The sequence below is a fragment of the Gopherus evgoodei genome, chromosome 9, assembly GCF_007399415.2.
Source record: "Gopherus evgoodei ecotype Sinaloan lineage chromosome 9, rGopEvg1_v1.p, whole genome shotgun sequence".
NCBI lineage: Eukaryota > Metazoa > Chordata > Testudines > Testudinidae > Gopherus > Gopherus evgoodei.
Genome location: NC_044330.1, coordinates 14,195,214 through 14,218,595, shown reverse-complemented (window position 1 = coordinate 14,218,595; position 23,382 = coordinate 14,195,214). Strand labels below are relative to the sequence as shown.

The 23,382-nt window shown below is 42.8% G+C and overlaps 1 protein-coding gene across 3 annotated transcripts in view; it reads left to right on the top strand.

Moving 5' to 3' along the window:
* Nucleotides 1-23,382, top strand: part of NAALADL2 (N-acetylated alpha-linked acidic dipeptidase like 2) — a 921,662-nt gene that overhangs the window by 240,550 nt on the left and 657,730 nt on the right. Inside the window, exon 1 of one of the 3 annotated variants that reach the window (XM_030575532.1) lies at nucleotides 14,061-14,129. The exons of the other annotated variants lie outside the window; for them this stretch is intronic. Coding sequence (XP_030431392.1) covers nucleotides 14,087-14,129 — 43 coding nt within the window. The 5' untranslated portion in view covers nucleotides 14,061-14,086. Of the gene's footprint in view, nucleotides 1-14,060; nucleotides 14,130-23,382 lie in introns of those variants that run through there. 3 annotated transcript variants of the gene reach the window in all.

Genomic DNA, 23,382 nt, shown 5'->3' with positions numbered 1-23,382 from the left:
CTTAAAGCTAAATTTTACTTAGTCTCAAGCACATCCTAGTCTGCCCTGAGAGCAAACAGTCCTTTTCTACTCACTGGTAACAATATGGCATATAAGGGAAATCGACGCACACATAGGATTCATAAAAATATGACAGAAAATTCCCACTTTGTCACACTACCACAATATAAATAGTGAATAAAAATATTGCTAATAATAACTACACACAATATTGCTAAAAATAACAGAACTTATACATGATCTTTCATCCATATATTTCAACACGCTTCACAAAAAAATAGGTGAGCATTAGAGCTAATTAGGAAATAGTTGTTTTTCCCCATGAAAAATGTTGATAATATATATATTTTTACAGAATTTTTGAGGTTTTGATAACCATCCTCCCCCTTCCACCTCCCCTTCTTTTGTTTTTGGCATCTGAAAGCTTAAAAAATTTAGCCAGTAGGGCCCCAACCTCCCCAAAACAACAACAATGAAATCTGCCAGCTGAACTTTTTCAGTGTTTAATTGCCAAAAAACAAAACATTTTCAAAACGTTTTGGTTGCTGAAAACTGAAGTGTTCATTTTTCCTCAAAAAAAATAATAATGAAAAATGGATATTTTCTATGGAAAAACACCAGTCCCCAAAATGATGATAAAACTGAGGTGGAGAGAAGGAGGTTAAAGGACTTGTCCATAGTCACAATTCCATTGGTGTCAGCTGGGTCAGAACCTTGGACATAGACTCCCAATCTACCACATCACAATTGCCTCTGGTGTGTCACAGCTCCTGGGCCACTTAATTCATTTGTTGGAAACAATGAGTACATACGTTCATAATTATGTAATGAATTAGGCATTACAGGATGTAACACAGATTTTACAAGTGGATTACCAAAGACTGTCTAAAAAAAATCATGAAAGTTTTGAACTCCCCTTTTCTGCTCCAAACTGGTACACTCCATTGTACATCCATTCATCCTCCCGGGGCACCTTGAGATTCACAATGAACTACATGTGGTAGATGTAGTTAATCACTTAATACATTAATGGATGGTGCCTAGATACTACAGTGATGACAGTGGCATAAGAAACTATAGAGAACAAAATGGTTTGTATAAAATTGTACCTTAATTCCATGAAGAAAAGGTGTCCCATATTGCTGCCCCCTACCAGCTACTTTTATACAGTGAGGAGGAATCCTAATTAAATGTGAATTTGAGTTTACGCATTTGTTTAAACAAAATTTAAAATCACTTGACACCTATAGGAGGTGGGAGGGGGAATGACAGTCAGAAGGCTGTTACTTTATAAAAGCACTGTAGAAATCTTTACCCTTATTTCTTCTTTTCCACAAGTATCTAATGATTTTCTTAAAAAATCTTTTCCCTTTATTTTCTTCCTTGTACCTCCTTGCAGTTTGTTTTCATTGGTGGACCTAATTAAAATGTTCCATTTGAGAGATTTTCTTACTGACCTTAAGTCTTGTTAAGCGTCTGCCTCATCTCCACTTGTGAGATCTCACATCGGTCAAAAGTGACAATGTTCCTGGAGGGGAAACGTTTATATTGCTCAGAACATGAAAAAAAGACTATTACACCCTATGTAGTATGAGCTGTCTCTGAAATGGAGCTTTACGGCAATTTTTAGTGTACGTAGATAATTGTGTGGAAAATATATTGCAACTGTCAGTTTGTATGCGAATGTATGAAATGTTAATGCTTTTCAGCGCAGCATGGGCTGTTTTTCTCTGCATCAGAAATAAATGAAGGAGTTTTTCTCAAGAACAGGCACGTTTTTCTTCCTTACAAATGTGAAGTGCTTTTCTGTACATTTAGAAAAGCCATTTCAAAAATCCAAGCATCTGGTGTCCTTTTCATCAAGGATGAATTGAACACCAGAAGTCGTGTTTTGTTTAAAGTAAATACTATATTAGTTCATTTATTTTTCTTTTATACCTAAAAGGTTTATAGTAAGATGTCCTACCTATGATGGTGTTTTGGTTTCCGAGCTGGATCGCATGTGTCTGTCTTGGCCCTTTAATAGCCAAAACAAGTGTGTTACTAATATTGCATTGGTTCAGAAACATGATACTTTTAGGGGTGTGTATTTCATGCAGCACCGTCCCAGTTCCCATGAATTAGTTGTGTATATAATATCATAGGAAACAAATTTACATGCTGAGCTCCATGTCTCCTGAAGTAGAAGAGTAGGGGAACAGAACCAAAAATCAGATAGAACAAGTTAGGAATTTTGGGCAGGATCAGCAGATGATTTTCAGGGAAGCTTTACATATAATGGCGTGATCCTGAGTGCACAGAAACTATGTGAGAGAGATAGTTTTGCAAATCCATCACAAAATGTCGGAGTTAGCCCTGCTGACTGTTTTCTTTACTGCACATATGAGCCAAGGTGTGCAGGCACTATGGAGATGCAACTTGGAGAGGGCCTGGTGAAAATGGAAACTGTTTATGAAGGCAGGAGTGCACAACTCAGCCACAAACATAAGCATCAAGCGTAGAAAGAAGCCAGGTTATAATATTGAATTTAGATCCCGCAATCAGCCTATAAACTATGTTTAGTCCTGTATAACATTTACAGGGAAGGAGTCTTGTCTAATAGTTGGAGTTGGGGGAGGTGGGGCTGGGACTGGGAATCAGTAATTGTGTTTATTTCCCACTACAGCTCTGTCAGGAACTCGGTGCAAATTCCCCTATCCTCTCCTTTATGCAAGGAGCTCTGTCCTCCTCCTCCCTGCTCCTTTCTCCTTTCCACCACAGCAGGCACCTTGTGCTCCCCTCTGTGTCTCTGCCCCCTGCCTTCCTCTGCCTCTGTCACCTTCTGCTGCTGCCCACACATATCAGAGAGGTTCCTTTGCCTTCCCAGCTGGAAGTCTGGGGCCCCTGATTTTCCTCTGGATCAGACTTTTCTGATGTTCATATTTGCTCCCAAATCAACAAGGTTCTGCCCATGGATGCCCAGAATAGTCCCTGAAAATTTGGAGTTGATCATGTGCAGCACTCCAAAGTTACCATGTTACAGACAGAGTAATGAGTTGAGTGTAGGGCTTTGCTTTGGCCAGCTAGCATCTGATATGCTCGTTAACATCTGGTCTCAGCTAAGTACCAAACAAATGAGCCTCCAGGCAGCTGGAATTAATTGGCACAACTGTCCTCAGATGCAGTTTTGAGGCTAAGGACTGGATGGGTATAGAGACTGAATTATTCTCTTGCCTTCGACAGCTGGTGCTTCCACGACAGGTGTAAGCATACTGACAGTGCAGTATAGGGATGCCTGTAATGCTGCTGTCCCATCTTCTGCCTGAGTTGTGGATAAAAAGACTTCACTGTGTTATATTTAGCAGACACCGAGATAATCCTCATACATAAAGAGCTCATATTGTTCCCTGTCAGGTACAGTTTAGATGCTTCTTAGTTCTTGTACATATACCGAGAGAGACAGTTCTTGCCCCCCAAAGAATTAAAAAAAAAAGGTAGAAAACATTCTGCACTTCTATTTATGGATTGTTTGATAACAGGAATTTGCAGACACCAACATGAAGCTGTTCGCTTTTTATTCTTGCTATTTCTCAGCTACCTCTGTCCCTTTCGGAGTGAGCATGGATGGAAAGCTTATCTTAAAGGATGGAAAATAAACTTCTTTTGTGGGCAAAAAGAGCAGTTCTGCTTTACTGGCTTGAAGTGAAAGGCTTGGAGTTGATGATGCAGATTGTGCCAATGGAGAAGATTACTTTCAGAATTCTGGGAAATGAGCCTAAATTTCACTTGCCATAAGATCCCTCCAAACATGACACTTCATGTCTCATGCAGAAAGTTAACATAATATTATTTGATGGCTAGCGACAAAATCCAGCCCTCTTTTCCTTCATCCTAAATTTGGGTTCTATTACCAGATAGCATGCTTTCTCTTTTTATAAAGCTTGTGGCATCAAACTTCTCTCTTTTTCCATTTTTTTTGCAAAATATCTGCTGTTTTATTATGTTTCTGGTCATGTTGTTCTAATTACCTTCCTTCAGTCTCAAAGTGCCATCCTTACCCTAAATAATTGAGCCTGAGGTAGCTAAATATTCTTATGTGCAAGGAAGTGATTGGGTGTTACTGTCGTACAAATAATAACAAAGGCTTCTGCTGAGATCAGGCCCCATTGTATTAGCAGTTGTACATAGATCTCAAGACTTATTGCTCAAAAGAGTTACAATCTAAATAGACAGGCCAGGCACAGGGTAGGGAAAAAGAAAATGTTTTCTTTTTACAGGTAGGAAAACTGAGGCATTGTCAAATATCATGTCAGCAAAGAAGATGGAAATATTGGGGACATATGTTATGAAGCAAGAGCTTCTGCCATGATGGGTTTGCCATTGGACTGTTGGGGAACATGTAAAAGAGGCCTTCATCAAACACTATTCCAAAAAGGAAAATGTATGGGACTTAACAACACAGAGAACATGCAAAGGGTGGCCCAGTATAGACAGGAATGGTAGAGTCCGTTCATGCCCTGAGCAACATCTGATGGCACAGGAAGAATTCAGATGTCAGTGGCAGATTTCTGATTCCCAGCTTCAACCTCATTACCTTCCTCCTTTGATAGTATTTGTATGGCACATGGATAACAGATTAGACACTACTGTTGGGTAAGTCTGACCTAATGTTGTAGCTATTTAATTGGCGGTATTGGTTTCCTCACATTTCTTTGTGCTATAAAATAGTATCAATAAAGACAGCAGTGAAAGCATATAAATTGCTTGCTATGGCTGGTTAGTGTTAGCCAGTCATTGCTTCCTTTGGGAGAATTTCTGTCTCTCTCTCACATCTGTAGACAACCCTAATTAATGGATATTGTGCAAGTGAATCATTCATGGACTGGATGGGAAGGAGGGTTGGAATTAAGTCTGAGAGAGGATGGGGTCAGGGTTAATGCATAGGACTAGGACTTGGAAAATCTGAGGCCCATTTCTGGTTCTGCTTCAGGCTCTCTACGAGACTGGGAAAAAGTCACTTAATCCTGCTCTGCCTGTTTCCTTGTTTCTCAAATGAGGATAAAATACTTAAGAACAATATGATGCTTAATACATTTGCATTTGTGCAGTGCTCAGCCGCTGAGGTGGTGATGAGTGCGATAATAAATGGGGCTGGCCGAAACACCAAACATTTTTCATGAATGATTTCAGGCTTTCAATTATCAGAGGGGTAGCCATGTTAGTCTGTAGCCACAAAAACAATGAGGAGTCCGGTGGCATCTTAAAGACTGACAGATTTACTTGGGCATAAGCTTCCGTGGATAAAAAACCCACTTCTTCAGAGACACTTTTTTTCAGGCTTTCAATATTTGTTTTCATTCCACATTGGAATGAAACCTAGATCTTTTTGAATTTTTTCTTGAAAAACGAGAGACAACCACCTATCCCCAAATGGGCTATTGGCTATTCTGGATCTCTCTCTCTCTGTCTCTCTCTCTGTCTCTCTCGAACCAGAAGTTCCATCCTAGACAGGAGAAACCTTCCCAGCAAAAGTTTAGTCAGAACTGTGTTTTTGCTAAAAGTTTTGACGTCTATAAATCCACACTTTGTGATTAAAAAAAATTGTGAAAAATCCCCCACTAACTCTAATAATAAATACTTCAAAATAAAAGAAAATGATCTCTCTGGTCCAGAGACAGGAAACTGCTCCAACTTCGGAGTGGTGACTTGTGTGCATGCCTATGCAGGAGTTCATGGTCAGTGGCTCCACCAAACTGCAGGCAAGCTGGCCACTGATATATAGGGTGTTGGCCTGGGATATGAAAGGCTCATGATAAAGAGACTACTCTCCCTGATTTCAGGTGATCTGGGATAAAATGCTCTGCTGTGACTCATGCGTCCCTTCCCTTAAATTTTCATCCCAAAACAGACATTTTGAAAATTACATTTTCACAAAAACATTCCAAAAGTCTTGGGTGTTTTTTCCCCAATGCAGAATTAAAACAAAATTTGAAACCTCAGTAGTTTTGCCAAACAAAATTGTTGCCTCCTGGCCACACTCTGGTGCCTGCCCCCTCCTAGTGCAGAAGTGAGATCTGCTGAAGGCAAGTAGGACAGCCATGGCTCTACCACCTCTCTCCATCACCCCATCTCCCCTTGTGTGCTCTGCAGCTGTCAGCTGTGTCTGTCTCATATTGCAGGACCTGTGTTGCTAGGTGAATTTCACCCAGAGAGGCTATTTTCTAGCTCTGCTGTTGAGCAAAGGGAGATTGATATTTGCTCAGGTCCCTTTCAGAATTAAATTCATTAAAACTGTCCTCTAATTTTGATGAAGGAAGGTAATTTCATGTCTAGATTCTATAAACTCCACTTTGCGGTAGCTCAGACTCAATTCCACAGACTCTCAGCCAGTGTGTGCTAATGTTCAGTCACCTTTTTGTTGATCTGTCATTTGTACAGACATGGAAAGTATATTTTCCTGTGTTTCAAGACTATTTCTTCTTGCTTTATGCGTAGACAATTTTCTCTGTAAAAACAGGCACACACAAGGACAAATCTATTTTTCTCCTCTCCAGCTTTAATAGAGGTTGTAGGCTGAATGAGTGACTGGCTGTAATTTAGGAGACTAAAGAAAGGGGCTATAATTCTATCCATAACACTCCTATGTTATGCATGAAATAAGATATTCGTGTCCCTCTTCTCTCCATCAAACAAACAAACAAACAAACAAACAAACAAACAAACAAACAAACAAACGTGCCATCACCATGTCTTCCCCTGTCTCTACTGGCATTTTTACCACTGCGGAAAGCTAGGTACTAATTATCTTAATGGATGTAATCCCTAAGCAGTGTCTTGAATGGCAGTTCAGTCACTACCAGCAGGCTTTGTGCAAGGGCTGTCCCTCTCACAGTACCTTTACTGTTAATCTTGTCGCATGTTTATAGGGTGACTGGCTCAGAAAGTGAATAAAGTTCATTGCATAAAAGACCTTTCTGTACTTTCTGAATTTTCTGTTCCAAATCCTGGGAAGAAAATCAATTATATCACTGAAATTTCACATGTACTTAATACCCTCACTGAGATTGTGCGCTTTATGAGACAGGGGCCTACTCTGTTGTATGTTTCTATAGTGCCTAGCACATTTGGGCTGTGATTAGTAGGTGTCACTGCATTACAAATAATAAATAATAGTGAAGTGCCAGATTTTTATGGCACTTGGCCTATCACCGTAATGTGTCTATTCTTACCTATCCATCTATCTAGATTCTAATATGATCCCAATCAGCGTGTTATCTGAATACCTCTGCAACTTATCAAGTTTTTACATAAAGATGTTGGCCAGGATTTTCAGAAGTGACTGGTGATGATTTTGTGCTTCAGGTTTTGGTGCACAACTTGAAGCACCTTTAGAGAGGCCTGGTTCTTCGGAGGCTCAGATGCTCAGCACTTTCTCAAAATCAGACTCCTTCAAAATGTCTAAAGTTGGGCACCCAAAATCGCTAATCATTTGCCCAATTCTCTTTCTCACCTCCAACTGGAAGACCTGGACTATAGTCTATTATTTTGAAATGGGATTAATATGTGCCAGCTATGTCAAAGAAGTGGGTTTTGCATTTTGCCCTCAAGTTTTTGACATTTGTTAGCCTTATTTCTGGGAGCAAGTTCCAGGTTGGAGGGCCTATTGCCAAGAAAGCTGTTATCTGCCCAGGTTTATTTCACTATTGAAGATGACCATTCCATTGTTCTAACGGTAAGTGGAAGTCATGAACATATAGAGTGTAGTAGTCCCTAAGTAACTGGGAGCTGTTGTTTGAAGCTGTTGAAAGAGGAGGACTGAAATATTGAACCTGACTCTGCAATCCCTACAAAACTAGCAAAGAGAGACAGATCACAGGGATGATGTATGCTTGGTAGTCTGTGTTGCTTAGTGGGTGGCTTGCTGTGTCTTGAATGAGCTACATGAAGCCTTTTCAGGGTGCAATTCCATAGTGTTTAATTAATTACAGTAATCAAGAGGTAAATGGAATTTGATTTGGGTCCATGAGCTTCCAGGATGGACCTTCATAAACTCATTCATTTTATTTGGGTAGCAGGGGTAGGTTCTGATCTCAGCCTGAAAGAGGCAGAGGCCAGTCAAGGGATAAGTACGGTGTTTCTTGTCTTCCCTTTAGCTACATCCAGTCCGAAAATCAGGTCCAAAATATGACTATGCAGAGATTAATAAGTAGGGCCATTGCATCAGAGGTGTTCTCAGATGTTGGAAGTCTTCAAGGAAAACAAGACTTGAGAGCTTTATCACCATGTCAAACAGCATCTCAGGCAGCTCCTGTAGGAAACCTTTGCTTTTGGGATTAGTAGGCTGTTCGTTTGGACTACTCTCTGGATCTGCAAAGCTTTTGGATACCCTCAAAGGTTTTTGTGTCAAGGTGATCCCTTTTCCATAGAAAGTTATACTGGATTATGATGGCTACTCCCCCTCTGTCCTTGCCTTGTAATGGCCCTAGGTCTGTAGTGTATTTTGAGTAGACGGGGTGACTTGATGTGCTAATACTGGGCCTGCAGCATCATCCAGCTATGTTTGCATAATGTGAGACAGATTGTGGGCTTCTTATAAAGAGATTGTAGATGGTGAAAGGCCTCCTCATCAGTAGGGTGACCATACATCCATGTTGGGACAGTCCCTTTTTTAAACCTGTCCTGGACATCCCAACTTTTTTGGCAAAAGTGGGCATTAGTCTTGTTTGCTCTTGCCAACTTGATCAAGTTGGCAAGAGCAAACAGGACAAATGCCCACTTTTGTCAACAAAGTGGGGTGAGGAGGAACATGCATGGAGGCAAACGGCAATGCCAGCCCCATGCAAGGAAAGGAGGCAGGGCTCAGGAGCGGGCAGGCAGGGTTTGAGCAAGCTGCGATGTCAGCCCCAGCCTTGTGCAGGGGTTAGGCAGGGCTCTGGTGAGCTGCAACACCAGCCCTGCGCAGGGAGGGGGCCTCAGGTGAGCGTTCTTGGACCAGCCCTGTGAAGGGGAGTGGAGGGAGGGCTCGGGCTTACCCCACACAATGTCCCATTTTCCCTTTGGGAAATATGGTCACCCTACAGATCAGTGACCTTGTGCAGATTGTTAGAAGCTTGGGATCTTAGTGTAATGGGATCGTAGGGGTGTGGAGTCTTGTATGCTTATGTGAACTGACTTGCCTACAGTTGTTTGACTGGTAAGTATCTAGTGATCAGCTTTCTGGGTGCTGGTTTTTGATTTCATGGGGAGTGTTTCATCCAGATAAGACCTGGATATGCAGCAAGTGTTAGCTATGGTGTCTGGGGAAGATCTGTGGAGGTGTCAGATGCTCAGAGTCCAGTAAGTGTGCTTGACACACCTATGTTCTTGCTGTGTTATAAAAACTTCCCCAGGGTACTTGGGCAAGTGCCAGTTTTCAAGTGTCATAGTAAGCTTAATTTCTGTAGGTGGGAAGTACTCAATTTCAGGAGCACCTGCTATATCTCTGATTTGTTATTTTCATTATGTTACACACACCTGTTTTATCATGTACCTCCATATGAGTCAACATTTACCTTTTCTCTTTCAACAGAAATATAATTGAAAACCAGTTTTACACCCTAGCAAACTACATTTCCCTGCATTCTTCATCAATGACCTCCTAAGACCCAAAAAGCAACTAAAATTGCCTCTGTTGACTTGCATTTTTCTATGCTTACAACAAAGGCAATTTTAGTGCTTTTTTGGGGGGTGGAAACTCCTGTATTTTACATTTGGGTCATTCTACAGATAAATTAGGTGAACTAGGATTGATTCTTTGGGAAACAGCCCATTTAAATTGCTACACGTAGTTGAGCATAATGAATAGTTTTAGGGGAACATAAAATGGAACTAACCACCTCACCCCACTAGAAGCAGTTGTTGAAAAGGGAGTGTGAAAACAATTGTATTCCAGTCCTTTTTGCACTGTTTCTGAATGTAAGTTTCTTTTAAAATAGAAGAAACCTTTTCAAAACTGTCATTCCCTTAACTCTCAGAAGCTTAAATATATTTTTAAAAAATCAATAGAAGGCGATGTGATAAAACTTTGGAACCTGAAGAGCCACAGAACACTTCAGTAGGCGCTAAAAGTTTAAAATCAGAAGGAATCCTGCCGCCAAATGCAGAATGTCAGCACTCAGCAGCTAGAATGAACATTTCTCTTTGTTGCTTCAGACTTCTTTTTTCATTGCTGGAAAAAAAATGAGTGCATAGTCTTCAATGGAAAAATACAACCTCTGCACAGTTGTAAAAGAACATACAAATCATGATAAATTCCTCTTTGTTTAGAAATGGTAATAGAATGAGACATTTAGGTGCGCGTGCGCATGTGCATGTGTGAGAGAGACCAATGTAGACAGAATAATAACAGAATACTGCATACTTTGCAATAGAGAACCTAACTGGGATTCAGGATTTAGATTTTTTTTGCCCTGACAGTGTCTTTAATATTGAGCAGATCACGCTCCCCATGCATGGGAGTGGAAAGCCCTGAACTAGTGAGGGTCTTTTCCACAAGGGGGCAACGTACGAATGAGGGGAGGTTTGTACCTTCTGTGTGCCATGGAGCAATCCAGTGCACAGGGGTTTTCAGGTTGCATAGAGGGCGGAGTGGTGCACAAAAACCACAGAGCAGCTCCACTAGCCCTCTGTAACATAGGCAGAGGGTGTCCTGGACTGGGGCATGGGCAGTCGGGCTTAGTGGTCAGAGGCCGGGGATCAGAGCCAGAGTCAGGAACCTGGCATCAGAGCCAAGAGTCAGAGCAGAGGGTCGGGAACCAAACAGGGGAACAGACTTGACTAGGATAGGAGCAGGACTGGAGCAAGGCTGAGAACAAGGTTGGAGCAGGAACGATCCCAGTTGGGGATGTGAGCCCTGGGTAGCCAGTGACACGCTGCTGCTGAGATTAAATACAGACCTGTAGGCTGCTTGCAGTCAATAGGGTGGGCTGGCCAGTCAGATGGTTCTGCCACATCCCAGCTAGGTTCGTTAACTGGCCTCAGGGCTGAGCCAATTAGCCCCATAGTCAGCTGAGTGAACTCAGACCCATCGTTCATGACAGGAGGATGCCATCCCTGCTACCTTGACAGTCCCAGTACAGGGCCTGGTAACTGGGGTGAAAGTAGGATTTAGCCATAGATGCTTTTTGCATTGGACTTGACCCATTTTCCAGCCAAGGGGAGCTGGATACAGCTTTTCTTGTGGCCTATGTATACCCCTCTTGAAGTACATTGGCTGGAGGAGTTACTCAGGTAGACATAAACCATTCCCTCCAGCTAAGAAATGAGCAGGCTCTAGCCCAGCCCGTTGGGTTGAACAAACAGAGGATTAAGCTCTAATTTGGACTCAGATTCCCCCACAGGGCATCAAAGAGTTTAATGTTTGTAAATGTGCAGTTGGAAGTACTTTGCAGAGAAACATGGTATGAGAAGCAGGAATGGTGTATCCTCACTAAAGCATTTTCAACATGCCTTCTATCTTCGGGGTTTCGCGTATGATGGAAACAAATCCTGGTATAGGTAGTATGTTCAGGAAAGCATATGTAATGGGTTCATTTGGGCCTCGTTTCAGGTACATCATAAAACCACCACAGCCTATACTTTAACTTAATGATATACTCTGCTCAAGGAAGGACCATGGCTTGTAATATTGTGCATTGAAGATGAGGAATGAAGATTTTGTTGTCACAGTTGTGCGGTGAAAGCGTATGAGACTCCTGCGTCCTCTCTCTGCCTGCCTCAAGCTTTATGTATGAATGTTTCATGTTCTGGAGACTAAATATCCTTCTCCATTCATGTTTTTTAAAGTATAGAACATTTTCTACACACTATGCTTGTTTATCCCTCTGTGAAAGAAGATCTCGTTCCCTTACTTAATAAATGTGCAAATGAAAAATATTGCATCTATATCTGCCTTTAATCCAGAGGCAACACGTGGGGGCGGTGTATGGGGTCATGCCCATCTCCCCCTCCCCAGTTTTTTGATTGCATGCCAAACTCAGACAGGCTGAGTGGCCTGCTGAGGTGAATGGGGGTGGAGGTGGCATTCCCTCCCTGAGCCCCACCGTGCGAGGCCTGGCCCAACCAACCCCTGCCTAGTGTCGCTGGCCCAAGCCGCCTGGCGTCGCCACTCACCCCGCCCCACCCCTCAACAATCTTCTGGGGGGTGCACCCCACAGTTTGAAAACCTCTATGTGGCAGTCACATTCCTCTCAGAACCTTTAAATTACGCCCCCGCTATCAACAGTTGTGTCATCTCTGCTTTAATCAAAGGTTTTGGTGCAGTTTCTAAATGACAATCAGTATGGTATGAGCCTTCCCCTTTTACATACTGTAAACCAAGGCACAGAGAGGTGAGTTCCCAAGGTGTCACAGCGGGTTAGTGATAGAATCTGCAGTAGAACACAGCAGTCTTGGCACACAGTCTGTGCTCTTTTTGCTAGGCTGTGTCTCTTGTAATAGGGTGGTGGTTCTTTGAGGATGTTTGAAAAATACTTGTGTGTGTAGATAAGAGAAATTGTCTAGTGAGTATGAAATAAAATGCCATTAAGTTACTAGTGTATCAGAGGAAGCTGCTAGATAACACTGAAATCTTCATACTGCATGTTAAGCTCAGTTATTTCTTTATGCTTTTGTTCACACTCTGAAACCATTCTTCTCGTGCTTTGCTGCAGCTAGAGGAAGAAAAACATTAAAAATCAACATTAAAAATATATGCCTTTTTTTGTAAGGAAGGGACTCATGTCTAGCGTTACTGATTGGATTGTACTCATCATGTATGTCAACACTGCAACCATTGGGTGTGATTGCCACTTGTGTAGACATACCCAAGCTAGCTTTAATCTAACTAGCTTAGGTGGCAGAGCAGTGGAGCCATGGCAGCCTGGGCATCAGTGCAGGCCAGCCCAACGAGCAATTTCCCAACGTTCTGGGCAGCCTTGTACGGCCCGTGCTGAAACCCATGTTGTAACAGGTTCACTCTCCAGTACCTATGTTAGCTAGATTAAAGTTAGCTCGCATATGTCCATACACGCTACAATCACATCCCGTGATTGCAGCACAGACATACCCATAAGTGATCTAAACACAGCTGAATATTGCCGTATCTCCTTAATAGTATTTAATTCAATTTCTGTTGTAGTTGTTCCCTCAGAGTAATGTTATAGCTCCAGTTTATCAGCACTGTTTTATATTTTGTAGATATGCATGTAAATGTCAAGATAAAATAAAATAAAGTAGTTAAAAAGCCAATGATACTTGTTTGGTAAATTGGGCATGAATATATGAAAATGCTTCTTGTTTGCCTCATGTAAGAGAACAGAGTAAATATTTCCTCAGACCACAAACTTGCAGTTTGGGTAAGATTATCTTCGCATTTGTGTCCTTGGGCTAGAGCGGGAAGGGTAGAGAAAGAAAATAACCCTTTTGTTTTGTTTGTACTCCCCTTCCTTCTTCAATGATACAGTCAAAACAGTCTTGAAATTGCAGTGTTGAGGTAAATCATTTTTCTTGGAGATAATTTTTGTGAAACACACACAATTTGTCTGATGAGGATTTTGCCAATGCCACCCTACCTCAAATTTTCATCTTTCTCTGTGCTCAACAGTTGTGCCTGTAAAGTTTCTCTCCCACATAGACTAGCATGACAGTCAACATTTTATTTTTAGCTTCCCCTCTGAAATGGAAATGTAGAGAATCTTTAAAATCAATGACTACTTTCTAAAAGCTTCAGCGTTTTGACTGTGACACTATCTGCTCATGATAAAAGTTGTTCAAAGAGCTTTTTGCCTACAGAAGTGAAAGTAATAAAAGGAATTGGGGAAAATGAACAGAAGTGTCCTAAGTTAGACAAAGCAATGTTGTCTGAAGCACATGTTAATGCAGCATGAGAGATCAAAGGGTGTGATGTCACTTCATAGAGAAACAGGTCAGGCAAGCCCAGGTAACTCAGGAAGCAGGATACTAATTATTCACAGAAGAAAGTCAGGTATACGGTTACAGCGCTACAGTAGAAAGTTTGGAGGTCAAAACCTGCACAGTAACTGACTCAACTTGAGACTGCTTGGCTGCTTAATACAGAATTTTTTTTTAAATGGGAGAGAATGAAACAAGTTTACCTAATACATCCCTGCAAGGTAAGTACACACAATGTATGAAACAGCTCCGTGGTCTGAAAGAAAGGGTATTAGGTTGGTCACAATGGATGTATGTTTCTGTTTTGCTTTCAGCAACAGCAACATGTGCTGCTTGACATACAGACGGTGACTTGTTTCTGCATGTGCAAGCATTTTGAGAGAAAGAAGGAAAGCCAAATTTCGGGGCTTGCAGCCTGTTCTTTTTTGTGAAATGCCGCATTAACCCAGAGGAGTGTGGGAGAGTATGCCACAGTTGTGGTAGCAGTTAGCAGTGTGTGGAAGTCTTCCATTGTTGAGAGAAGCTCAGTGTTTAACCATAAGGTTACCTGTGGATTTTGTAGGTTGCTGTTTCTAATGAAGTTTAGTTATTTCCCAACCATTTTACTTAGGAGATAATCGGCTTTGTGGTTTTTATCTTGGTACTACAGACGCATGCAACAGGTGTTTAGAGCTGGGCGCAGCCAGGAATGAAAAATATACATCATTTTTCCTGTTCAGTTCCCGTTTTTATTCATTTTTTTCTTTGTCATTTTGTGCTAACATAACATTGACTTGTGAATGCTAAGGCAGCTCTTGTAAGCAGTACCAACACCAAGGGTAGCTGTTAGAAAAGAACTCCATGATCTTTGCTGAGAACACTGGTCTTTTTTTAGTAGAAGTCTGAGTGGGGTGGTTGGGAAGCTTGCATTGTCCTTGTTTATTGTGTCGTTAATATGAGGATTTCATTTCTCCAGTCCAGCTTTGAATACTCCAAACTGTGACACTTTCTTGAGAGGCTATTCCATGACTTTCTAGATCTTTCCAGTTGTGATGTTTTCCCTGACATTCAGCCTAAATTTTCCCTTTGCTCAATTCATTCTTTCTTTAATCTTCTCCAAGTGTGAAACTGAGAAGTCCCCATTAATTCTGCATATTGCTGATGGGTAAAACTCATGGAATTGGAGTCTAACTACTCTTTGGGTTGGCAAGGATCACAAAGCTACTTTTAGTTCACACGTTTGTCCTACAATTGAAATCAGCGGGTGGCTTTCTAGCCAAAGGGAAGCAGATTCTGTTGCTTTCCTCAAAAGATATGCTGGCACAAGTACCCCCACATATGGTGTGTGTGTGTGTGTGTGTGTGTGTGTGTGTGTGTGTGTGAACTTAACCATACTCAGGGTGTGATTCTCCTCTCATTAATATAAATCAGGACTAATTCCATTATGATCAATGGAGTTACTGCAGCGTAAAACTGTTGAGAGAGAAGAATCAGGCTTTTATTTTTTATCAGAATATTTTTCTCTCTCTGCTCCTTTTGTGTCATAGTCTTTCTCTCTCTAGGCCTGATTCTGCAGCCACTTACTAACATAAACTGCACCACTGACTTGAGTATTATCCAGGGTTTTTGCTTCTGGGAGCAAGAAAAGGTAACATGACCCTTTTCTTCTAGCCTGAGAGTCTGAAAGTCCTTTGCATGTCATGATGATGACAGGAGGATTTTATTTTATTTTTTTTTCATTTTGAATTGTGGAAAAACATACGGCTGCATACTCTTCAGACATATCAGTTTTGATTCTGATCTCAGTTATGCTGGTGTAAATGAGGAGTAACTTCACTGATACCCGAGGAATTATATCAGTGCAAAACTGGTGTAAAATGAGGGCTGGGTAATCCCATTGTGTCTTATGTAACTCAATCAATGTACATGGCCCTGAACCTGACCTGATTTGTACCATTTTTACACCAGCATAATTCCACTGACTTTAATGGCGTCACTCCTGACTTACAGCAGTGTAACTGAGGTTGGAATTAGGATCATCAGGTGAAAGGGCTCTTTTCAGAAAAATAAGAAGTGTATGTGATCCTTTGTATCTTACAAAACATCCTGTTCTTCTGCATTTCTGCCCTGAAAGTTAGATTCTTTCTGGGTTGTTTTGTTTTAGAAATGCTCCAAAATAATTAGAGATTTGATGTTTAAAATCAATAACTAAAGAGTTTGCGCCAAAGACCTCTCAAAGTTACTGATGACAAGATGGCTGCATTTATTCTTTCTTTATGTATTTATTTGTAGTGGATGTAGTGCTTGTGTGAATTGCTGAAGGTGCCAGACTGACTGTCCTGGAGGTTGGCCTCATTTATTAACAGAATAGGTACAGCGTGAGCAGCGGGTGCTCAAACTTCCTTGCTCTCTCTCTTAATGTTCTGTTGTGGGGGAACCACTTGTAGAGTCCCAGAAGTCCAGTCCCATTCATTCGTTAGCCTCTCTGCAACATCTGCCTATAAGCGTGAAAATTAATGCCATTGATGGTCTTGAGATGAGGAAACTTGTACACTAGTGACTGGTTGGGGGCTGCCACGTCATTTCACTGAATAGCATCAGATGATAAAGAAAGGTGTATTTCTGCTTCAGGCTTTCATAAATCAGACAGTTCCAGCCATCTGGTCAATCAGAAATACAAGGTCACACTGCCACTGCAATTTTCTGTTTCACTCCAACTAAAGTAACTTGAGAAATCTGTTCCTTAACTCTCTTGCTGCTATTATCACTTGATCTGCTCTGTAAATATTTTCAGACGCTGATGTCGAAATGCTGTACACTTTCGTTTTCATTTGAATTTGCATTCAGAGGGTCTGGGTGCGGCTCTGAAATGGGTAAACAGAGAACAATAGGCCTTTTGACTGTTGATTTTAAATTGATTCCTGGTTCAAAATGATTCAACTGAGCGTATTTTAAAAATCCATGGACACTTACTATATTTTTACACTTGCAGAGAAAACTCTGTGATATTATTTTACCATGCTTGTGCATTTTGTTACAGTTTGAATCAAGATGCATCCCTGCATGCAGTGCCCTTTGCATGGCTTTCTTTAATCTTAATGTGCGATTTGGAGAATTTGGAAACAGTATGTGGAGGGCTAATAACATTAGTAACTTATGTTTGCTTTCAAGAGGACATTGTTTTGTGTTTTAATTTATTGCATCCCATAAGCAATGAAAGATGACCAAAGAGAGTCTAGTCTGTCTGGTGAGAATGTATAATATGGTTCTCTCCCCACCGCCCCCGCCCCCAACTACTCCGCCCTCTCCCCAAATCTTATTCACAGCTGCAGACAGAGAGGTTTAGTGCTTTAGTTCAAGCTATAGCAGCTCAAGCTTTTGGTGGTGGAGGCCTGGGAGGTCACTGTCACATATGAGGATTATCAAAATGTCAGCTAGAAATATTTTATTTTGTTCTTAGGACTTGTCTGTATGATAAAAATTGCATTGGTATAATTAAATCACTTTTTAAAAATTGAATGTGGACATACGTTTAGATTAGTTTAGCTTAATAGTTAAGTAAGGTTTCAATGGGTTGAGAAGCAGCAACTGGTTAAGGTCCTAATACAATAGCCAATGAGGTCAGTAGGATTCTTTCATTGATGTAAACAGGTTTCAGATTGAGCCCACAGTGTGTCTTCTTTAGGGCTTTCAGCTGGGATAACTTCATAGATTTTTACGCTGATGTAGTTACCCTTGTGCAACTTTTCTAATTTAGGCCAGGCCTGAATGAGAATCCCCTTTTCCCCTTACACAAAGGGGTATGAAGATGATTTCAGGGGCCCACATGAGGAATGTGCACCCACTGCATGGTACAGAGTAAAACTGGGGTTGGGAAGAGAGTGGTCCAGAAGATGTCTCTCCATGGATCCTCTAGATTCTCCCCCCTACACCAGGGTTGCCAGCCCTCCAGGATTGTCCTGGCATCTCCAGGAATTAAAGATTAATCTTTATTTAAAGATTATGTCATCTGATGAAATCTCCAGGAACCAACCAAAGTTGGCAACCCTATCTTACACAGAGAACCCCAGGGCCTTGGTGTCTACTCCAGCCAGCTGCATTGTCAGGATGAGTAAGCCCCCTTGTGAATTAACAAAGTATGGCTCAGAAGTTAGGAGCACTCTGAATAATGCTCTTTAGCAGTGCAATCAGTTTTACTTATTAATGGTGGATTTGTAGCAGAAGGTACTAATTCTGAAGGCCTATTGTAAAATGCTTTTTTTTTTTTGCACATAATGACCCTAGTCCTTGAACATTTCAGTGCCTGTTTGGTCTGTGGAAAAGTACTAGTGGAACATCACTGGACTCCTTTTGGCGCTTTGAATGATAATAGCGAGAGTATTCTGTGGTCACATGTCTGACATAGATTGGCTCTATTCACCAACGAGGAGCGATCACAATGGGTAGTTTAAAATAATTCATTTTATTGCTGCCTCCTGTAGATTCCTGACTTCCATTTCCAAGTGGCAAATGTAGAGAACTGAGGAAGTATGTACTGATCACTGTCCAGGTGCTATCAAAAGTATGTGATTCAAACAGTCCCACAGAGCCAGCAGCACCTGGATCACTGCAGAGCACTTTGCTTGACTTCAGCATAAACCATTATAACACTAGCCAAATGTTTTAACTCTTTCATCACAGATGTAATCTTTATTGCTTTGCTTCCTCGCTTCAATTGTGGTTGAGAACAGCTGTTTGGATTTTAGTTTTGGCTTGACAGAAACAACCCAGCTCACTAAACAAGTAAAAAATAATAATAATAAAACCTTAAAATACTGGTGTTAAGGATGGATAAATTGAAGCACAGTGGGGTTAGTTGTCTTACCTAAGGTGATCAACTGAGTCAGTTGCAGAGCTCGAAATAGAACCCTGGATTTCTGATGTTCAGTCCCTGCTCTCAGCTACTGATTGCTTTTAAATTAGGATCCTTTCCCAGTTTTCACAGGTGTGCTGGCATGATTTGCTTCTTAATATAGCATGCCTGTTATTGAAACAGGAGCCCATTGCTAGGGGAATAGCACATGTCAATGCAATAAGTGGGGCAGAGATTGAAGGAGGTAGTGGATTTTTGGGAGAGGAGGGGAAGATCTTAAGGAATAGTCAGAAAATTGTCATTTCCCTTGTTTTGATGATGAAGTTGAAGGAAGTCAAATCCTAAAATGCACTAGAATGCGCTAACAACATTTTTGCAGCTGGGGAATGTAGCAGAAAGCAGATTCTGACTTACTACATGGAAAATTATTTTAGAATTTTTTTTCTTGCACATCATTTTTCTTACTGGATGACCTATATAAACCTCAAATGCTGATGAGCCCCATTTTTTTTTTTTTTGCCCACCATCCTTTAGCATCCTTCACCCATTTGAGAAATATATTCTGGAGAGCGGAAATCAACTAAGTGTAGTCAGTAGTCATCCTCATTTTCAAAGGTTCAGGCCATTTTCAATGACAGTGTGACTCCAGTGGGAGCTGCATGCATACCTGAGAATTTGACCCTGGAGAGTTTTACAAGCATGTATTTGGTGATTTTTATTTTGTTTTAGTTTCCCACTTCAAAGGACAAAGAATATTTTGTAAATTTTTTGACTGGCATATTTTTTTTTCTTTCAATCCCAATAATCTAACAGCTGGAGTCTGCTGACCTTCCCCTATACAAACTGGACATACTAGGATAAGTTACATAATGTAAGAACGGTCATACTTGGTCAGACCAATGGTCCATCTAGCCCAGGATCCTGTCTTCCAACAGTGGCCAGTGGCAGGTGCCCCAGAGAAAATGAACAGAACAAGTAATCATCAAGTGATCCATCCCCTGTCGCTCATTCCCAGCTTCTGGCAAACAGAGGCTAGGGACACAATCCCCGCCCATCCTGGCTAATAGGCACTGAGGGATCTATTCTCCATGAATTTATCTAGTTCTTTTTTGAACCCCGTTATAGTCCTGGCCTTCACAACGTCCTCTGGCAAAGAGTTCCACAGGTTGACTGTGCATTGTGTGAAGAAATACTTCCTTTTATTTGTTTTAAACCTGCTGCCCATTAATTTCATTTAGTGACCTCTACTTCCTGTGTTATGAGAAGGAGTAAATAATACTTCCCTATTTACTTTCCCCCACCAGTCATGATTTTATAGACCTCTACCATATCCTGACTTAGTCGTCTCTTTTCAAAGTTGAAAAGTCCCAGTCCTATTAATCTCTCGTCATGTTTCTCATCTGTTTCATATCCCTAATCATTTTTGTTGCCCTTTTCTGTACCTTTTCCAATTTCAGTGCATCTTTTTTTGAGATAGGGTGACTACATCTGCACGCAGTATTCAAGGTGTGGGTGTACCATGGGTTTACATAGAGGCAATATGATATTTTTGGTCTTATTATCTATCCCTTTCTTATTCATTCCCAACATTCTGTTCGCTTTTTTTGACTGCTGCTGTACATTGAGTTTCTGACTCAACCATGCTTTTGAATTCTGATTTCCATATAAAAGTTATTTCTATTTTATGAGCTCTCCGTTCACATTTGGCCACTGCCTCTGCAGGTCCAAGTGAATGTTTAAACTGATCATATTTAGATAAAGGTGCAAATGATACAGATCCGATTTCACAAGCTAAAAAGCCACAATGGAGGCTCCTAAATATTTGGACTATGCATTCTCATTTTGCAGCAACTAGAATAAACCCATATATATTTTTATTTTTGCCTATGATTTCATGGGCTGCTCCTACTCAGACGCTGTGAGAAGTTCAGATCTTACCCAAGATGTCTGCCTATACAGGTTAAACTTTATAAAAGACAAACAGAAACTCTTGAAATTTAAATATAAATCCTGTATATCCCTACAAAATATGTCTACCTAGGATACCGAAACTGTGTCCGCGGTAAACATTTTGAGGTCCATGGAGAGTGCTCATGGGCAGCTTCACACAAGTTGCTTCTGGTCCCTCCTGTTGCTGGTGGAGGTGTGGCAAGGCGGTTCTACACGCTGCCTGCGTCCCCTCTCCCCGAGTGCTGACTCCATGGCTCCCAGCCCATTGGCCAGGAATTGTGGCCAATAGGAGCTGCCAGGGGCGGTGCCTGTAGACAGGGCAACGCGTTGAGTCTCCTGGCTGCGCCACTGAGTAGGAGCCGGAGGGGGAAGTGGGACATGCCGCTCATTCCAGGAGCAGCTTGAGGTAAGCACTGCACGGAGCCTGCACACATACCCCTCTGCGTCTCTGCCCCACCCCGATCCCCCTCCTGCCCTCTGAATCCCTTAATCCCAGCCCGGTGTACCCTCTTATACCCCAAATCCCTCATCTCCAGCCCCACCCCAGAGTCTGCACCCCCAGCTGGAGCCCTCAAATCCACACACCCCCAAACCTCCAGCCCAGTGGCCCCTCTCGCACTTTGAACCCTTCAGCCCCAGCCTGGAGCCCACTCCTGCATCCCAAATCCCTGATCCCTGGTGACACACCAGAGCCTGCACCCCTAGCCAAAGCCCTCACCCCCCTGCATCCCTACCCCATGCTCCAGCCCAGAGCCCCCTCCCGCACCTAGAACCCCTAATTTCTGGCCCCACCCTGGGACCCGCACCCCCAGCCCAGAGCCTGTACCCCCTCCCACACACCCCAGCCTCCTGCATTGGCCCGGAGCCCCTCCTAGATAATTTGAGATCTCTCACTTTTGAGTTGCTCGTGTGAATTTTTCTTGCACATTTTCCATCTTTCCTGATCCCAGCAGTGGCTGTAGTGAGAGGGAACAAAGTGAGGGACCAGGTAGAGGAGGCAGTTGTACTCCATCTCCTTTACTGTGCCCATCAGAAAGGAGCAGCCGGGTTCTCTCTTACCTCTCTGTGACAGTTCGAGCAGGGGCTGGGGCCAGCTTTGGCAGTGGAAAGCAGTTGAAGAGAGAGGGAAGAAATAGAGCCTTCATGAAAGTAACGCTTTCCAATAAAAGGACTGAGTTGACCAGGTAGAGGGGCCTGGTCAGCGTTTCCTGACAGCGGCACCCCTGTTATCAGCCCTGTTTGTCAGCTAAATCAGGAGGATAATTTAGGAGTGGGGAGGGAGCAGCAACTGTGCTTAACAAGCAAAGAACATACATTTGTGCCTGTATGGAAGGGGAAGAATATTTGGAATAATTGTGTGCAGATGCTCATGCTGCCTCTGGGCAGCTTTAGTTAAATGTGATGTGCATGCAGCAGTTGATGCCTGAAGGCACTGATACTGGAGGTATTACAGAGGCTGTGTTTTCCTGGATTGTGCAAATGTTTTTTGTGGCAGATCCCCAAAACCAGGCTCAGCTTTTTTGGATTTGACTGCAAAACAGAATCCTCTGAGGTTTCTGTAAACATCTCACCCAAAGTTGGATTAAGATTTCGTGGGGCCCTGGGCCAGATCAAGTGTGGGGCCCCTCCCCACCCCTTCTGCCTGTAGTCCCGCTCCTGTCCTGCCCCTTCCGCCTGCCGCCCTTCCCACAGTCACACCCCGTTCTGCTCCTTCCCCCTACAGCCCCACCCCATTCTACTCACGGTCTGCCCCATTCTGCCCCCCTACTGTGGCCCTGCAACCTGTTTGTTCCTTTCTGCCCCCTGACTGTGGCCCCAAGACCAAAGAAGCTCTGTTCCCCCTCCTGCCATGGCCCTTGGGCTGCGGCGAGAGTGAGAGCTCCCCCAACCCTGAGGCCAAGACAGGAAGCTAGAGCTACTCCAGCCCTGGGGCTGCAGCCGTGGTCTGGGAGCTAGGGCGTCCCCCATCAGTGGGACTTGCTTTTTTTGTGCAGAATTTGCCTTTCAGAAAGCAAACCAACTCCTTCCCCCCCAGCCCTTTTCACTGGGATCCTGGGGGCTCAGGTGCCTTGGGGCGGCAGTATTGGGATTGCATTAAGGGGTGGGGGGGAGTACTGCTGCCTTTGCGAGCCAGAGTGCTTGGGGACTTGGAGCCAGGGCCGACTCCAGGGGTTTTGCCGCCCCAAGCAGCCAAAAAAAAAAAAAAAGAAAAAAGCCGTGATCGTGATCTGCAGCAATTCAGCGAGAGGTCCTTCGCTCCAAGCGGCAGTGAGGGACCCTCCACCGAATTGCTGCCAAATACATAAAAGTGCCACCCCGTTCCCGAGTTACCGCCCCAAGCACCTGCTTGATAAGCTGGTGCCTGGAGGTGGCCCTGCTTGGAGTGGATCCGGGCGCTGAGCTGAGAACAGGGGCGGAGCCCAAAGGATCAAGTCAGTAGCTGGTCATCCCCAGACCCCAGCCCACTCCTGAGTCTGCTGTGCCGGGACTCCAGCCGTGCAATGCGCAGGGAAGGTGAACCTGGCATGAGCAATCTGCTTCTCCTTTGGAGCTTTTAAAATTTAAAAAAGGCAGAAATCTGGTGGTTCCAGACAATGCAGGGAGCTGAGGCTGCAGGGGCTGGGCCAACTTCGCAGTGCTTAGCTCTGGTGCCTCTCCCGAGCTGGCAGAGGGGGTTGCAGAGTGGGGAAGGG